Source organism: Pituophis catenifer, unplaced genomic scaffold (genome assembly GCF_029215685.1).
Source record: "Pituophis catenifer annectens isolate HBS135680 unplaced genomic scaffold, rPitCat1.0.hap2 SCAF_4, whole genome shotgun sequence".
NCBI classification, from domain to species: Eukaryota; Metazoa; Chordata; class Lepidosauria; order Squamata; family Colubridae; genus Pituophis; species Pituophis catenifer.
The window spans coordinates 1,829,712-1,845,082 of NW_027256884.1; the positions used below are offsets into that span (position 1 = coordinate 1,829,712).

At 43.8% G+C, this 15,371-nt stretch overlaps 1 protein-coding gene across 2 annotated transcripts in view; it reads right to left on the bottom strand.

Moving 5' to 3' along the window:
- GTF2F2 (general transcription factor IIF subunit 2) overlaps positions 1–15,371 on the bottom strand; it is a 66,383-nt gene that overhangs the window by 34,712 nt on the left and 16,300 nt on the right. Inside the window, exon 5 of one of the 2 annotated variants that reach the window (XM_070942967.1) lies at positions 6,850–6,888. The exons of the other annotated variant lie outside the window; for it this stretch is intronic. Within the exon in view, the coding sequence (XP_070799068.1) occupies positions 6,850–6,888 (39 nt within the window). The remainder of the gene's footprint in view (positions 1–6,849; positions 6,889–15,371) is intronic. 2 annotated transcript variants of the gene reach the window in all.

Consider the following 15,371-nt stretch of genomic DNA (forward strand, 5'->3'; position numbering starts at 1 on the left):
AATGCAAATAATTTTTCTGCAGACATCCAAAATTTTCTCACGGACCACCAGTGGGTCCATGGACCACAGGTTGGTGACCACGGATCTGGATGACTAGAGAATCTCCATAGAAACATTCTTCAGATTATAAATTCTTCCGTCTGAAGCAGTATCTTCATCAGCCTGTATTGGAGGATTTTTATTTTATTTTTATTTTTATTTATTTTTATATGCTGCCCTTCTCCAGAGACTCAGTGTTGTGGCTCCATTACCAGAGCCTGTGTCATCGGCAGGAGAGGACTCCAAGAGTGAAGGAGAGGAGTTGGCAAGGCCTCCCTCTCCAGGGCCCTCCTCTCTGGCAATGCCTTCGGTGTCCGCTGAAGGGCAAGAGATAGCACGTCCACGCAGCCACAGATGGACAGTGATGAGGGTAATGAGTCTTGGCTGGATCCACGCCAGTGTCGCAGAGATAAGCGCACGCAACAGAAGAAAAGGCATGCCCAAGATTAGGCTGAGTCACTGGACTACACCCCACAGGATATAAAAGGGAGCGTGGTGGCCAGTCAAACCTTGTGACGAACAAAGCTGAAAGCTTCCACACCATTCTGCATTGCTATAGACTTTGCTGGATTATCTCTGGACTTGATTGACTCTGTAATTATTGAGCTGTTTCCTTTGATGTACCAGAAGCGGGGAGAAGTTATCTCTCCTCTTCGTAAGTAATAAACTCTTGGCAGGCAGCCACTAGGTTGTTGCCAAGTTCCGTTATCATAAGGAAAAGGATTTTGCCGACTGGTTTGGTCTTTAACTCTTGAATGTCTATTGGTGTGTGTGCGTGTGGGACGGGGACAGAACACTCAGGGCGGCTTACAATGCGTTAAGCAATAGCCTTCATACTTTTGTATATTTATACAAAGTCAGCTTATTGGGGTACGAACATCAGTAAAGAACATTGAAAGGAAAATGCAGGATATCCGACAGAAGGCAATCATTATACATCGAATGTACTGAACAGAATTATTCTTCTAAAACCCGCTAAGGTTTCTAAAAAGCATTTTCACCTACAGGTTGACTTGGGAAAGGACCCATTTAGGAAAATGTCACATTAATTCTGTTCAGCGCAGCACTTTAGAAGAGAAGGGCAGGCATGTTCATCTGACATTAAGCTTATTTTCCTGTTCAACAAAACGCCTTGCAAAGCTGCTTTGAATGACTCGAACAAAAGATGCACTTGTCATTCTCTCTATAAATTAAGCTCTCTTGAACATGTTGAGGAAACTGTGCCAACGTAGCTTCAAAAAAGACTCCAGACTGATGACTTTTTGGGCAAATCTATTCTCAGGCTTGGAAAAATCCAGGTTTCAAAGCGGGAAAGTGGAAAGGCCTTCACTCCATAATCATCCGTTCAATAAATTTTCAGTTTCTCAACTGTGGTTCCACCAACGAAGCACAACACATGGGATACAAGTGAAAACTACACTTACGAAGCCAGCAAGAGGACATTTTTTGGCAAACAGAAGCCAAGAACACAACTTCAACTTTGTGGACGCTGAGATATTTTATTCTACTATCTGTTGTGGTCCGCCAGCAGCCTGGGAAGCTGGCAGCAGAGTCGGACAGTGAGGAGGCTGGGGAGGAACATGGGCCAGTCCTAGAGTCTGGGGAAGGTCCGGACAAGGACTCAGCGTCGGAGGCAGAGATGGGGCCAGGGCCATCGGGGAGTTATGCATGGGCTACGGAGCCTCCAGAGTCGGACAGCAGAGAGGCAGAGGAATAGGAGGAGCCTGTTCCTAGTGCATGTATGCGCAGAGCTGCCAGAAGGCACAAACAGTTAAAACAAAAGGGACAACTCAGGAGTAAGGCCTGGAGATGATTGGCCCCTCCCATAAGGCTTAAAAGAGGAGCAAAGGCATGTGGGCCCTTTGCAGGAAAGCAACGTTGTTAATTCTGTTCCCAGTCGGCATCTCTGTTTGATTCTGGACTCTGTGTGGCTTTGCCAAGTAGGTCTTTGGCAGCATGTCAAAGGAGATAAAAGTTGGTGATTATCCCAAAGGACTTTTTGCGACTAATTGGGACTCAGCTGTGAATGAACGTAATTCACAGCAGTTGCAATAAAAGAGGTTTCTGGGACTACTTGTGTGTTTAATGACTCAGGAAGCTGAGGTCACAACACTATCTAGGATCTTCCTGTGGAATTCTGGAGCCAAACAAATACAGGTAGTCCTTGATTTACAACAGTTTGTTTAGTGACTGTTCAAAGTTATAACGGCACTGAAAAAAGGGACTTCATCATTATCGTCACCGCAACCTTTTAAATCTTTCAGGCTTAAAAAAAAAACCCCATCATGCAATCTTTGCTTCTTTTGATCTTCCATTTTTTCCTCTACTTTTTATCAACGGCTGTTTTTAAGTTTTTAGCGGTTACGTTTTATTGTGTTTTGTTTCCCAGATTTAACTCCTCTTCTAGGAACCATTATTAGGTGGTGCAGAAAGGGTCATAAATAAAGGTTTGAAAATATACTCTGAAGAGTTATTAGGAAGGAAAAACCGTTTACTTTTTGGTATATATAGAAATATTTTTCAATCGTTACTTCCCATTGCTACGATAATGGGCAATTTCAATCAATGATTCTCATATCATGCTTTATTCTTGACTGTATGAACCTCCCAAAGAGCATCTCTTACGGAGAACCACATAAAAATGTTATTCCTATCAATTGATACATTATTAATCTTTATTCTTTAACAGAATAACAGAGTTGGAACTACCATTTGTCAAAAATGGTGTAGGGTCTCCTGCTTGGGGGGGGGGGTTGGACTAGATGACCTTCAAGGTACCTTCCAAATCTGTTAATCTGTAATCTGGACTTTCTTACTTTGTCCTCTTGAAGACGTTTCGCTTCCCATCCAAGAAGCTTCTTCAGTTCTGACCAAACGGTGTTCCTCACCATTCAGTCAGAACTGAAGAAGCTTCTTGGATGAGAAGCGAAACATCTTCAAGAAGGGGGAAAAAAAACCAAAAAAAAAAAAAAAAAACCCAAGAAAGTCCAAAAGGTTGCCTTTTGGAAAAGCACCCTTTGGGACAGGTGACTGAAAACCATTCTGGTCTGCCCTGTTTTACCACCTTTCTTGCCACGGTTGTTAAGTGGATCATGGCAGCTGATAAATTCGTAACACGGTTGTTGAGTGAATCTTGGCTTTCCCCGTTGACTTTGCTTGTCGGAAGGTCGTAAAAGGGGATCACGTGACCCTATAACTGTCATAAATGTGAGTCAGTTGCCAAGCGGCTGAATTCTGAGCACGTGATCCTGGGGAGGCCACAATGGTCTTAAGTCACTTTTTTGGCACCATCGTAACTTCGAACGGTTACTAAATGAAGTCGAGGATTGCCTACACTGAATTTTCTGGCGTTATGTCCCATTTCCTGAGAGAGTAAAAGGAAAGTAGAACTAAGATCCACAACCAACCGAAAGAGCAATGATGAGAAGGCTCAAAAAATGTTATTTATGGAGGCCCTTCAGAATACTTTAACCCATGGATTGAAGGTCTACAGCAGTGTTTCTCAACCTTGGTAGCTTGAAGATGGATGGACTTCAACTCCCAGAATCCCCCAGCCAGCAACGCTGGCTGGGGGATTCTGGGAGTTGAAGTCCACCCATCTTCAAGCTTCCAAAGTTGAGAAACACCGGTCTACAGTAACCAACAGTAAGAGCAGTCCGAATATTTGGGCACCTACAATTTCAGAAAAAAATGGGTGCGGTGGCTCAGTGGCTAAAACGCTGAGATTGTCGATCGAAAGGTTGGCAGTTCAGCGGTTCGAATCCCTAGCGCCGCGTAACGGAGTGAGCTCCCATGACTTGTCCCAGCTTCCGCCAACCTAGCAGTTCGAAAGCAGGTAAAAAATGCAAGTAGAAAAATAGGAATCACCTTTGGTGGGAAGGGAACAGCGTTCCGTGCGCCTTTGGCGTTGAGTCATGCCGGCCACATGACCACGGAGACGTCTTTGGACAGCGCTGGCTCTTCGGCCTTGAAACGGAGAGGAGCATCGCCCACTAGAGTCGGGAACGACTAGTACATATGTGCGAGGGGAACCTTTACCTTTAATTTCAGAAACTCACAAATAACCAGAATTGAAACACCGAGTCCTTCAGAACCCAACCTTTGTTATCTGGAAAAGTAAATCATTATTCATTTCAAGCCAACTACGGAACTCTCTCCTTCCTCAAACTGAGCGGTTGGCTGACTAGTTTGGGAATATCTTCTGAGGAGGCTCCATCTGCCACCTCAAACCTTGCAAGATGGTTACGGGTGAGGCTCAACCTGTCAAATAAAGGCCTTCGGTCTGGTTCCCAGAAGGTGCCAAAGCCAAAGCTGTCTCGTTCTGAGCAAAAATGAATACTCTCCAGGAGAAGACACCAAAACAATGAACTGGGGTTCCAAAAAGCATCTGTTGTGCTGACAAACAGGAGGTGTCAACAAGCAACTAGGGCAATTAATGATCCTGCAGAACCTCAGGAGGAGGAGGAGGGGGGGGGCTAGATGTCAAATTTATTTTAAACAGCTGCTTGGGAGCGAGCCCTATTAGAAGAGAGAGAGAAAATGTTTCTTAAGCCTTGGAAAAATGAGACGGAGAAGAAGAAGAAGAAGAAGAAGAAGAAGAAGAAGAAGAAGAAGAAGAAGAAGAAGAAGAAGAAGAAGAAGAAGAAGAAGAAGAAGAAGAAGAAGAAGAAGAAGAAGAAGAAGAAGAAGAAGAAGAAGAAGAAGAAGAAGAAGAAGAAGAAGAAGAAGAGTAGCAGGAGGAGGAGGAGGAGGAGGAGGAGGAGGAGGAGGAGGAGGAGGAGGAGGAGGAGGAGGAGGAGGAAGAGAAGAAGAAGAAGAAGAAGAAGAAGAAGAAGAAGAAGAAGAAGAAGAAGAAGAAGAAGAAGAAGAAGAAGAAGAGTAGCAGGAGGAGAAGAAGAAGAGGAAGAGGAAGAGGAAGAGGAAGAGGAAGACTAGCCAAGGACACTTTGCTCAGTTCTGCAGGGAACCTCGTGACATTTGAAAGGAACATCTAGCCAGCATTGACGCCCATTTGTGTAGCAGCTCCGCGCAGATGGCCAACTGGCCACGTGTCAGTCAGCCAAACACAACCATACCCCTCCGTGCGTCCACAAACGTTTATGCCAACACATGAGCCTTGGCAAAAGTCTAACTCGCCGTGAAAAGGTCCAGGCCACCAAAAAAAAAAAAAAAAACCCAGCTTCTCAAAGAAGACGTTCAGGCAAGCACCGTATTTTGTTAGTTGTTATGTTTTCACAAAAAGAAACATGCAGAGATTCGGCTGGGGAAACGCACCACCTAAACTAAGGTCTCGATGTCAGGGGGAAAGAACAATTTGTGGAGCAATTTGGAAGGATGGAGGTAGAGCTGAAGCATTCCTAGATCTGCATGCTTACTCCTAGAGCAGGGGTGTCAAACTTGATTTCATTGAGGGTTGTGTTTGACCTCGGAGGGACAGGGTGCGCGTGGCCATGATGGGCGTGACACGGGACTCGTGTCGGGGGTACCTGTGGTGGCCAAGTACTAAGGCAGGATTTCCCTGAGATTCTCCCACACTCGCATTATAACCTTCCTTTCCTTTCCTTTCCTTTCCTTTCCTTTCCTTTCCTTTCCTTTCCTTTCCTTTCCTTTCCTTTCCTCCTTCTTTCTCTCTCTCTCTCTCTTTCTTTTTCTTTCTTTCTCTTTTCTTTCTTTCTTTCCTTCCCTTTTTTTGTCCTTCCCTCTTCATTCTCCATTCTTCTTCCTTCCCCTCTTTCCTTTTTTTTCCTTCCTTGCACTCTTCCTATCTTTCCTTCTTTTTCTTTCCTCTTTCCCTTTCTCCTTTCCTGTCCCTTCTTGCATGCTCAAATGCAAAAGGGGAAGAAACATTTTTTTCTTTTGTTTTGTTTTTAGCTTGTTTTTGATAGCTCTCTGCCAGCGAAAATAGAGGCCCCCCCCGCCCCCCAAGCTCCGTTTTTGCTGACAGAGGGCTGCAGGAGGCCATCGCGATCGAAAATGGAGCCTGGGAGGGCCGCACACGGCCTTCCTGAGCTCAGTTTTCACTGGTAGAAGCACCTGTCCTAGAGGGACTCTAGCAAACTGCAGGGTGGATTTAGTAGCAAAGATTGCAATGATCGTTTGGAGGTGGGAGATACTTCCAATGTAATCTACCGGATCCGCTGCACGGATTGCCCCTGGGACTATCTAGGACAGATGAGGATGAAGCTAACCAGCAGACTGGAAGAAGACAAGCGAGCGGTCAGATGAGGAGACCCGAAACTCGTTGGTAGCCTCACATTGCAATGAACAAAGACACGCGTTCAATTTCAATACAATGTGTGGACTTCAACTCCCAGAATTCCCCAGCCAGCACGCTGGGAGGGATTCTGGGAGCTGAAGTCCATACATCTTCAAGCTACCAAGATTGAGAAGAGCTGCCTTGCAAACGCTATGCTTCACGGATATTTGGTTTGCAAAATGAGAGTTAAAAACTGTACATATTGTCTCTTGAGTTATCCTAACTTTTCCCCAAGGTAAGCAAATGGCTTATTAGCCCTTAAATGAAAGCAATGAAGAACATTTTCTTCCGGTGCCTTAAATGGCCACAGATACACTTGGCGTAAGATTTCCTAAGTTTCGGAAATCGTTTAAAAGATGCTAAGGAACGATCCTCTCTTTCAGAAAGAACAATTTAAGCCATTTAGAGCAATGAAGGCATTTGAATTCAGGCTTTCACCCCAGCGGTTCTCGTGACACTCTGGACGGAGCTTTAAGAGGTAGCCTAACGCAAACATTAAACACGAACGGTTGTGATGAATATTATTAGCCTCATAATCAAGAGGTTAGCCTTACCGTTATTGCTGCTGTCTGATTTTTCATCTGTCTGGCTCTCTGGAAAGAACGATAAAACAAGAGTCAGGATTTTTTTTATTTTGAGCTACATTGTCGTTAGCACTATTATAAGGTAATTTTGCCTTACAGCCTCTAGCTTTAGGGTCCTTGGTGCTCTCTGAGCTTTTCTTGCAGACGTTTAATTACCCAACTAGGTAACCTCAGTGCCAGAAGGGAAAAGGTATTATGGAGAGGAGGAGGAGGAGGAAGAAGAGGAGGAGGAGAAAGAAGAAGAGGAGGAGGAGGAGAACTGTGGGCTCCTTGGTGCTCTCTGAGCTTCTTTGTTTTCTTGCAGACGTTTAATTACCCAACTAGGTAACATCATCAGTGCCAGAAGGGAGAAGGTACTGTGGAGAAGAAGATGAGGAGGAGAAAGAGGAGGAGGACTGAGGGCTCGGTCCTCTCTGAGCTTGGTGGTTTCCTTGCAGATGTTTCATTACTAAACTAGGCAGCCTCATCATTCTAAGATTGCAGTTATCTTTAATCTACATTATACTACATTAGGGCGGTTATCTAATCACGTATCAGTAGAAAAATTCAGTATATTCCTATGATAGAAATTCAATTTCCTGTCTTTCCGCAATTCAATGTCCCTTGAAGTCTGTCATAATTCTCTTCCTGTACTATAAAAAATGGACAACAGTTTGCCCAAAATGTTGTCATAAAATTAAGGGGGTATGATGAGGAAAAGGGTTGATGGCTGAAAAACGACTGGAAAAAAAAAGAGGGGGGGTCATAGCACACACAAGGAAAATAACTGAAGTTGCAAAGAGATTTAATGACATATTTAGACAGGGAGGATAACAGCTGGGTACCTTAACAAACTGCAAGCTATAAAGTACAAAGAAAGAGTGGAAAAACGAATAAAACCGATAAATCTGTTCCTGCAGATTTTTATTTTTGCAATATATGGGGATTTTTTTTTTCTTTTTTTAAAATTGGGGTACCAATAGCATCTGCTTCATAAAGTCAAAATATTTTCCATCGCAGCTTCTTAAGACTCTGAGAAAAATACATTTCAGAGCATATATCACTGAAGCGAAAAAGCCATGACTGCAAAAAAAAAAAAAAATCAAGGAAGGATTCCACAGTTGTTGTGCTTCATTTTATTGCCAAAAATGTCTAATGTCAGATGATCAATTATTTTAATCAACGTAATGGATTTTATACAGTGTTATGCCCGAACAAGTCTTTGAGCGTTGGTCAGCCTATTTGGTCGAGAAATCAGCCTTCTCCAACCCAGCAGTATCCAGATGGGATTAAAAATTTGGAGTCGCTGGCCATGCTGGTTTAATTACAAAAAAGGGAATTGCAGTCCCGTTAAATCTGGAAGGCCGAAATGGAGCAATGAAGACTTCCTATAAAAGGAAGAACTTGATCACTTCTCAAAGTTTATGGGCTGCATAAACAGAGGGAGAGAATCAAGATCACGTGAAGTGTTAATACCACTTTATAAGGCCTTGGTAAGGCCACACTTGGAATCCTGTCTCCAGTTTTGGTCGCCACAATGTAAAAAAGATGTGGAGACTCTAGAAAGAGTGCAGAGAAGAGCAACAAAGATGATGAGGGGACTGGAGGCTAAAACATATAAAGAACGGTTGCAGGAACTGGGTATGTCTAGTCTAGTGAAAAGAAGGAATAGGGGAGACATGATAGCAGTCTTCCAATATTTGAGGGGCTGCCCCAAAGAAGAGGGAGTCAAGCTATTCTCCAAAGCACCTGAGGACAGGACAAGAAGCAATGGGTGGAAACTCAATCAAGGAGAGAAGCAACTTAGAACTAAGGAGAAATTTCCTGACAGATAGAACAATTAATCAGTGGAACAACTTGCCTCCAGAAGTTGCGAATGCTCCAACACTGGAAGTTTGTAAGAAGATGTTGGATAACCATTTGCCTGAAGTGGTGTAGGGTTTCCTGCCTAAACAGGGGGTTGGACTAGAAGACCTCCAAGGTCCCTTCCAACTCTATTATTCTGTTCTAAATTATATTTTGAATTGGAGAGGAACGCAAGAGTCAAGCGTTTAGTTCAAAAAGCGAATTATAAAAGCTGTAAACCTGCATTTGTTCCCATGTGTCTGTGGTTAAATCAGAAGAGGAAACACCGGAGGTATTACAATACAAAATTGGTATTAATTAACCAATTTCGTTGCATACAGGATGTACAATGACAATAAAGGCTATATATACAAGACTTTCTGTAAAGATCTTCCATGGGGGACATTTTGAGTGCCACTTCCCCCAACCATTAGCTGTACTCATCCATTTCTTCCTAAACAGGTCTATTTATTGTCCAGGTCTTATTTTGATAAAAGGATGCACCATTTCCTTTTTAAGTACGAAACGAGAACGTTGTCTCATAAAAGAAAATATCTTAATAGGCATAGTTTTAACAAGCCCCATTATATTCAAATTCTTGGAGAAGCAATTACCTCTCCAACCACTTTTGAATCCTTAACTTGCTTATCTTTTAAAAGTCACAGGAATCGTGCCATGACATTTAGAAACAGATTCACTGAAATTAAGAGCGTGCCTCAACCACAAGGAAATCCCATAACTCAATCATAATATAAGTCTCTTAGCTCTTCATCCGGATCTGTGCCAGCTCTTTTTCACTTATTTACATAGAAGAAGGCAAGCCGTGACAATTTTGCCGTCGGCAGGAAGATATTCTTGCAGGAGAGCACACCAACAGAGCGAAATATAAAATAGCTTTAAAATTGGAGCCCGAGGTGAGGCTGCAAAAAAAATTTGGCCGGAGCTGCTACATTGCAAGCTATCGACATTGACAGATAGAATCAGCAAGAATTCCTCTGGTGAAGGTAGAGTTGCAGTAGAAGAAATAACTTATTTACGCAGCGTGCAGCTGAATTATAAAAATGCGCCCCCATCAGAATTGTGGTTATGATCACATCTTAGTACAAGTTTTTTTGTTTTTTTTAAAGAAACAATTAGATCAGAGGTCTTCAAACTTGGCAGCTTGAAGACTTGTGGACTTCAACTCCCAGAATTCTCTGGCTGGAGAATTCTAGGAGTTGAACTCCACAAGTCTTCAAGCTGCCAAGTTTGAAGACCTCTGAATTAGATAAATCAGTGGAGTATATACAGTAAGCACCATTTGTCTATGGAGATTCTCAGTCATCCCAGGTCAAGGTTGTCCCAAAGGTCCTTTTTTTTCAAGAGGCAACTGGACTTTCTGGTTTTTCTTTGAAGAGGTTTCGCTTCTCATCCGAGAAGCTTCTTCAGCTCTGACTGGATGGTGGGGAATGGAGTCAGAGCTGAAGAAGCTTCTTGGATGAGAAGTGAAACCTCTTCAAAGAAAAACCAGAAACTCCAAGTGCCTCTTGAAAAGAAAAGCACTTTGGGATAAGTATCATTTGTTGTCTACAGGTAGTCCTCGACTTATGACCACCACCGAGCCCAAAATTTCTGTTGCTAAGTGAGACAGCGGAGTGTGTTTCACCCCATTTTACGACATTTCTTACCCCAGCTGTTAAGTGAATCACTGCAACTGTTAACAACACAGCTGTTAAGCTTCCCATTTGACTTGGGTTTGTCAGAAGGTCGCAAAAGGGAATCACATGGGAAATTGCGGCCGTCATAAATACGAACCAGTGGCCAAGCAGCCGAATTTTGATCAATGGGGTTATGCTGCAATGGTGGTTAAGTGTGCAAAACGGTCATAAGTCACTTTTTTCCAGGGCCGTTGCAAACTCCGGACGGTCCCTAAATGAAGTGTTGTTAAGTGGAGGACTACATGTACACTGCTCTCTCTGGAGGGGAAAAAAAAGAGAAAGAGAGAGAGAGAAAGAGAGAGAGAAAGAAGAAACGTGCAATTCTCCAGTTTTGTTCCTCAACTGTTGTGGGGAGGCTGAGGAACAACGCACCCCGCGGACGAGCGATGCAGTCATCTCCGATCGTGTGTTGTCAACCCACGAAGGTGAGCCTACCGAGAGGGAGGCGGTGCAGAGGTGGTAGATGGAAAGAACGCCAATAAGAGAGATCACATTTCAATACATATTCCTTTTTTTCACAGTAGGGAGGTGCTGTGGGCACAAGCCAGAGGTTGTGGCTGTGTTATTTTTAAACACGTAGTAGGTGTATATTTTTCTCAAAGGTTTCAATCTCGGTGGCTAATACAGCAGGGAAGCAGCGAATGTGGTTTTGCAGAGGAAACAGGAGCGCCTATGTATACCTAAAAGACTATTCGTTGGGCCAGTCTCGGGTACGAAAAGCTGGGTACACGTGGGAATTGCACAGTGGCCGATAGGACAGCGCTCCAGAGGGTCAACGTCATTGCTCAGGGGATCACTGGTTGCTCTCTCCCCTCTTTGGAAGAGCTTTATAACTCCCGCTGCCTTAAAAAAGTTCAAAATGTTCTTCAAGATCCATCTCATCCTGGATCTCACACTTTTTTTGAACTGTTACCATCTGGCAGACGGTACAGGACAATAAAAACAAGGACAAAGAGGCTGAAAAACAGCTTCTATCCCAGGGCAGTAACTATATTGGATTCTACGGTATAGTGCAGTGATGGCTAACCTTTTTGCCATCGCGTGCCAGGAAGGGGGGGCGGGGGAGGTTTGCGAGCATGCACGTACCCATAATTCTATGCGCCCCACCCTGCGCATGCATGCATGACCCCCCCTTCCTGCCCCCTGCTCCTGGCACACAATGGCCCGGTAGGCCCGTTTTTCTTTCTCACCTGGCTCCAGATCCTCTCTATGCATCTGGGGAGGGCAAAAACAGCCTTCCCCACCCCCTCGGAGGCCTGAAACGGCTCGTTGGTTGGACAGGAATTGACATTTTTTGTTGTCCCCAGCCTCCAGAGACTCCTAGAGAGGCTGAGCTGGCGTGTCAGGTGACATGGCTCCGTGTGCCACCTGTGGCATGCGTGCCATAGGTTCGCCATCACAGGTATAGTGCAATATTAATGCAATATCAGGGGTTTTCAATCCAATTGTACAGAATGTGAAGGATGTGTTTTCGTGTTTTATTATTATAATTACAATGTACACTGAAGATGGCATTTAATTTCATTGCATGAGGTGCAATGACAATAAAGTAAAGCAAATGAAGGTGCAAATAGGCTGATTTATTGCTAAGATACCTAAGGCACAGAAATCCCAAAGGTGCTTTTTTCTGGAGGCAATTGGACTTTCTTGGTTTTCTTTTGAAGACGTTTCGCTTCTCATCCGAGAAGCTTCTTCAGCTCTGACAGAATGGTGGGGAATGGAAGGATTATCCTGTTCACTCTCCTGTCAGAGCTGAAGAAGCTTCTCAGATGAGAAGCGAAATGTCTTCGAAAGAAAAAACAACATGACCTGGGTGACTGAGAATCTCTACAGACTTTTATGCATAGGAATCTTCTCAGCGAATGGTTAGCACCTGCTTGGAGTTAGATAAGGATCAACTGAATTCACGGGAAGTTGGACTTAGTTTTGCTTGTGGCTACGTAGGGATTCCAGGCTGAGCCCTCTTTTCACTCCACCTCCCATTTCTGCCACTCCACCTCCTACAGCTAGTGCAGGGGTCAGCAACCTGCGGCTCTGGAGCCGCATGTGGCTCTTTCACCCCTCTGCTACGGCTCCCTTTCACTCAAAATATGCATCACAACCGCCAGTGTGCGACACCTGCCAGCATGCAATTTATTGAGCTTTTCAACTCCTGGTAGGCCAACCATGGATAAATCCAAGAAAAGAAAAGTTTCAGAAGAAAACAGAATCTTTAATTCAACTATATATGCTAGTTTTGTGGCTGCTCAAGAAATAGTCAGGCACGGGAAGGTTTTTGTGGCTCCCGGTGTTTTTTTTTTTCTGTGGAAAAGAGATCCAAATGGCTCTTTTCAGTGCTTAAGGTTGCAGATCCCTGAGCTAGTCTAAGTGTTATACCTACATGCTTCTGGTTATAATGCAGAAGCATGTAGGTATAGCACTTAGCACAAGACTTATATACCGCTTCATACTGTTTTTACTAGCCCTCCCTAAGCGGTGTGCAGAGTCAGCGCCCCCAGCAATCTGGGTCCTCATTTTACCCACCTCGGAAGGATGGAAGGCTGCGTCAACCTTGAGCTGGTCAGGATCGAACTCCTGGAAGTGGGAATGTTTTTTATAGCAATAGCATTAGCATTTAGACTTATATACCACTTCATAGTGCTTTTACAGCCCTCTCTAAGCAGTCTGCAGAGTCAGCGTCTTGTCCCCAACAATCCGGTTCCTTATTTTACCGACCTCAGAAGGATTGCGTGACCCCGAGACACTGCAACCGTCTTAAATACAAGCCAAAATACATTGCCACGCATCTGAATTTTGACTTGATCATGGGGGATGCTGCAATGGTCATAAATGTGAAAAATGGCCGTAAGTCACTTTTCTCAGTGCCATTGTTACTTCAAATGGTCACTAAGTGAATTGTTGTAAGTTGAGGACTAGCTGCATTCTATTCAGTGTTTCTAAACCTTTGACTCATCAAGCTATGTTGTTCAGCAGCGAAACATGTCAGTTTTATTGCAGATTAAATACCAGATTATACTGTAACTCTCTATTTGGGGGAAAAAAATGCACAGTTTGCCCAGGGTGTCTGCTTAATATTGAAATATATTCCCAAAACATAGAAATGGAGCAGCCTTAAAGGCAATATAATGGGAAACCAAAATTGCACCGTTGCATGGCAACTGGTGATGTACATACGGTGATTTTCACAGAACGAAAACATGGTTTCTATTTCATGCATAAACAACCAAATAGCCAAGCAAAGATAATAACTGGGCCTCTCCCTCTCTCTCTCTCTCTCTCTCAACCAGCCAACTCTCCGAGCTTTTGAAAAAGAATTCCATTCCGGCATTAAAAATATGAAACTGCTTCGTAATTTTTTCGTAACACTTTGCATTCTGAGAAACCTGTCCCAGATTATAATAGATTAAAACCATTAGAATACATAAAGCAAATTGTACAGGTCTCGTGCGTGAGCAAGGGGTTGGACTAAATGACCTCCAAGGTCCCTTCCAACTCTGTTACTGTTAGAAATAATAATTCAGTAACTGACAGCCCTGAAACATTGACAATCCAAACACAGGGAGGAAGAAAGGGGAGGAGGGAGAGAGAGAGAGAGAGAATGCTGAATTCCTTACGGAAAAAACGTGTTACGAGCAGCGTGAAGCTTGGGGGGGCTTCAGCAACATGGGAGAACTCCCAGCAAATGCCACCCAGCCTTCTCCTCCTCTTCCTCACTAATCAAGTGACATGAAGGACTGGTGGCCCAAGAGATTTTTGCTTCATCAAGCCCTTCCTAGGAGCAGAATTGTACGGAGGAGCCACCTTGAATGGTGGTGTGATTTCAACTGCCCAGAGGAGGTAGACAAATCAACAATCCCATAAATTTGCTGAGAACCTCGCATGGAACCCAAAGTCAGATTTGGTTTCCACCAGCCTACAAAATATCTGCCAAGCATTCTGAACTAGGCTCATCATAGAGGCCTCTCAGCTTCCATGAACTCAGGCTGGGTTTTAGAGATAGGAAGGAAGGAGGGAAGGAAGGAAGGAAGGAAGGAAGGAAGGAAGGAAGGAAGGAAGGAAGGAAGGAAGGAAGGAAAGGGAATATAAACTTGAGAGCAGCTCAATAAACTGGATTTTCCAGCTGAATTATATTGGATGAACTCTAGTCAAGATTTTCAACATAAGATATCTGGATAGCTTCAAATCAGATTTCAAGAGCACCAGTTGATTAAATGTGGGAGAAACTAAAGCTCTGAGTATGAAACCTTCTGCTTAAGACTAACGCGTGCCTAGAAATTTATGGAAATTCTCAATAGGAATAGGAGTAAGGGTGAGTGGAGTGGAGTGGAGTGGAATGGAATAGAATAGATGTAGAGTATCTAGAGTGGAGTAAACTAGAGTAGAGTAGAGTAGAGTAGAGTAGAGTAGAGTAGAGTAGAGTAGAGTAGAGTAGAGTAGGGTAGGGTAGGGTAGAGTGGAATAGAACACAACAGAACAGAACAGAAACCCTATATCATTTCAGACAACTGGTTGTCCAACATCTTCTTAAAAACTTTCAGTGTTGGAGCATTCACAACTTCTGGAGGCAAGCAGTTCCACCGGTTAATTGTTCTCACTGTCAGGAAATTTCTCCTTAGTTCCAGGTTGCTTCTCTCCTTGATGCGTTTCCATCCATTGCTTCTTGTCCTGCCTTCAGGTGCTTTGGAGAATAGCTTGACTCCCTCTCCTTTGGGGCAGCCCCTCAGATATTCGAAGACTTCCATCATGTCTCCCCTAGTCCTTCTTTTCATCCAACTAGACCTACCCAGCTCCCGCAACCATTCTTCATATATTTTATCCTCCAGTCCCCTAATCATCTTTGTTGCTCTTCTCTGTACTCTTTCTAGAGTCTCAACATCTTTTTTACATTGTGGCGACCAAACTGGATGCAATATTCCATGTGTGGCCTTACCAAGGCCTTATAAAGTGGTATTAACCCTTCACGTGATCTTG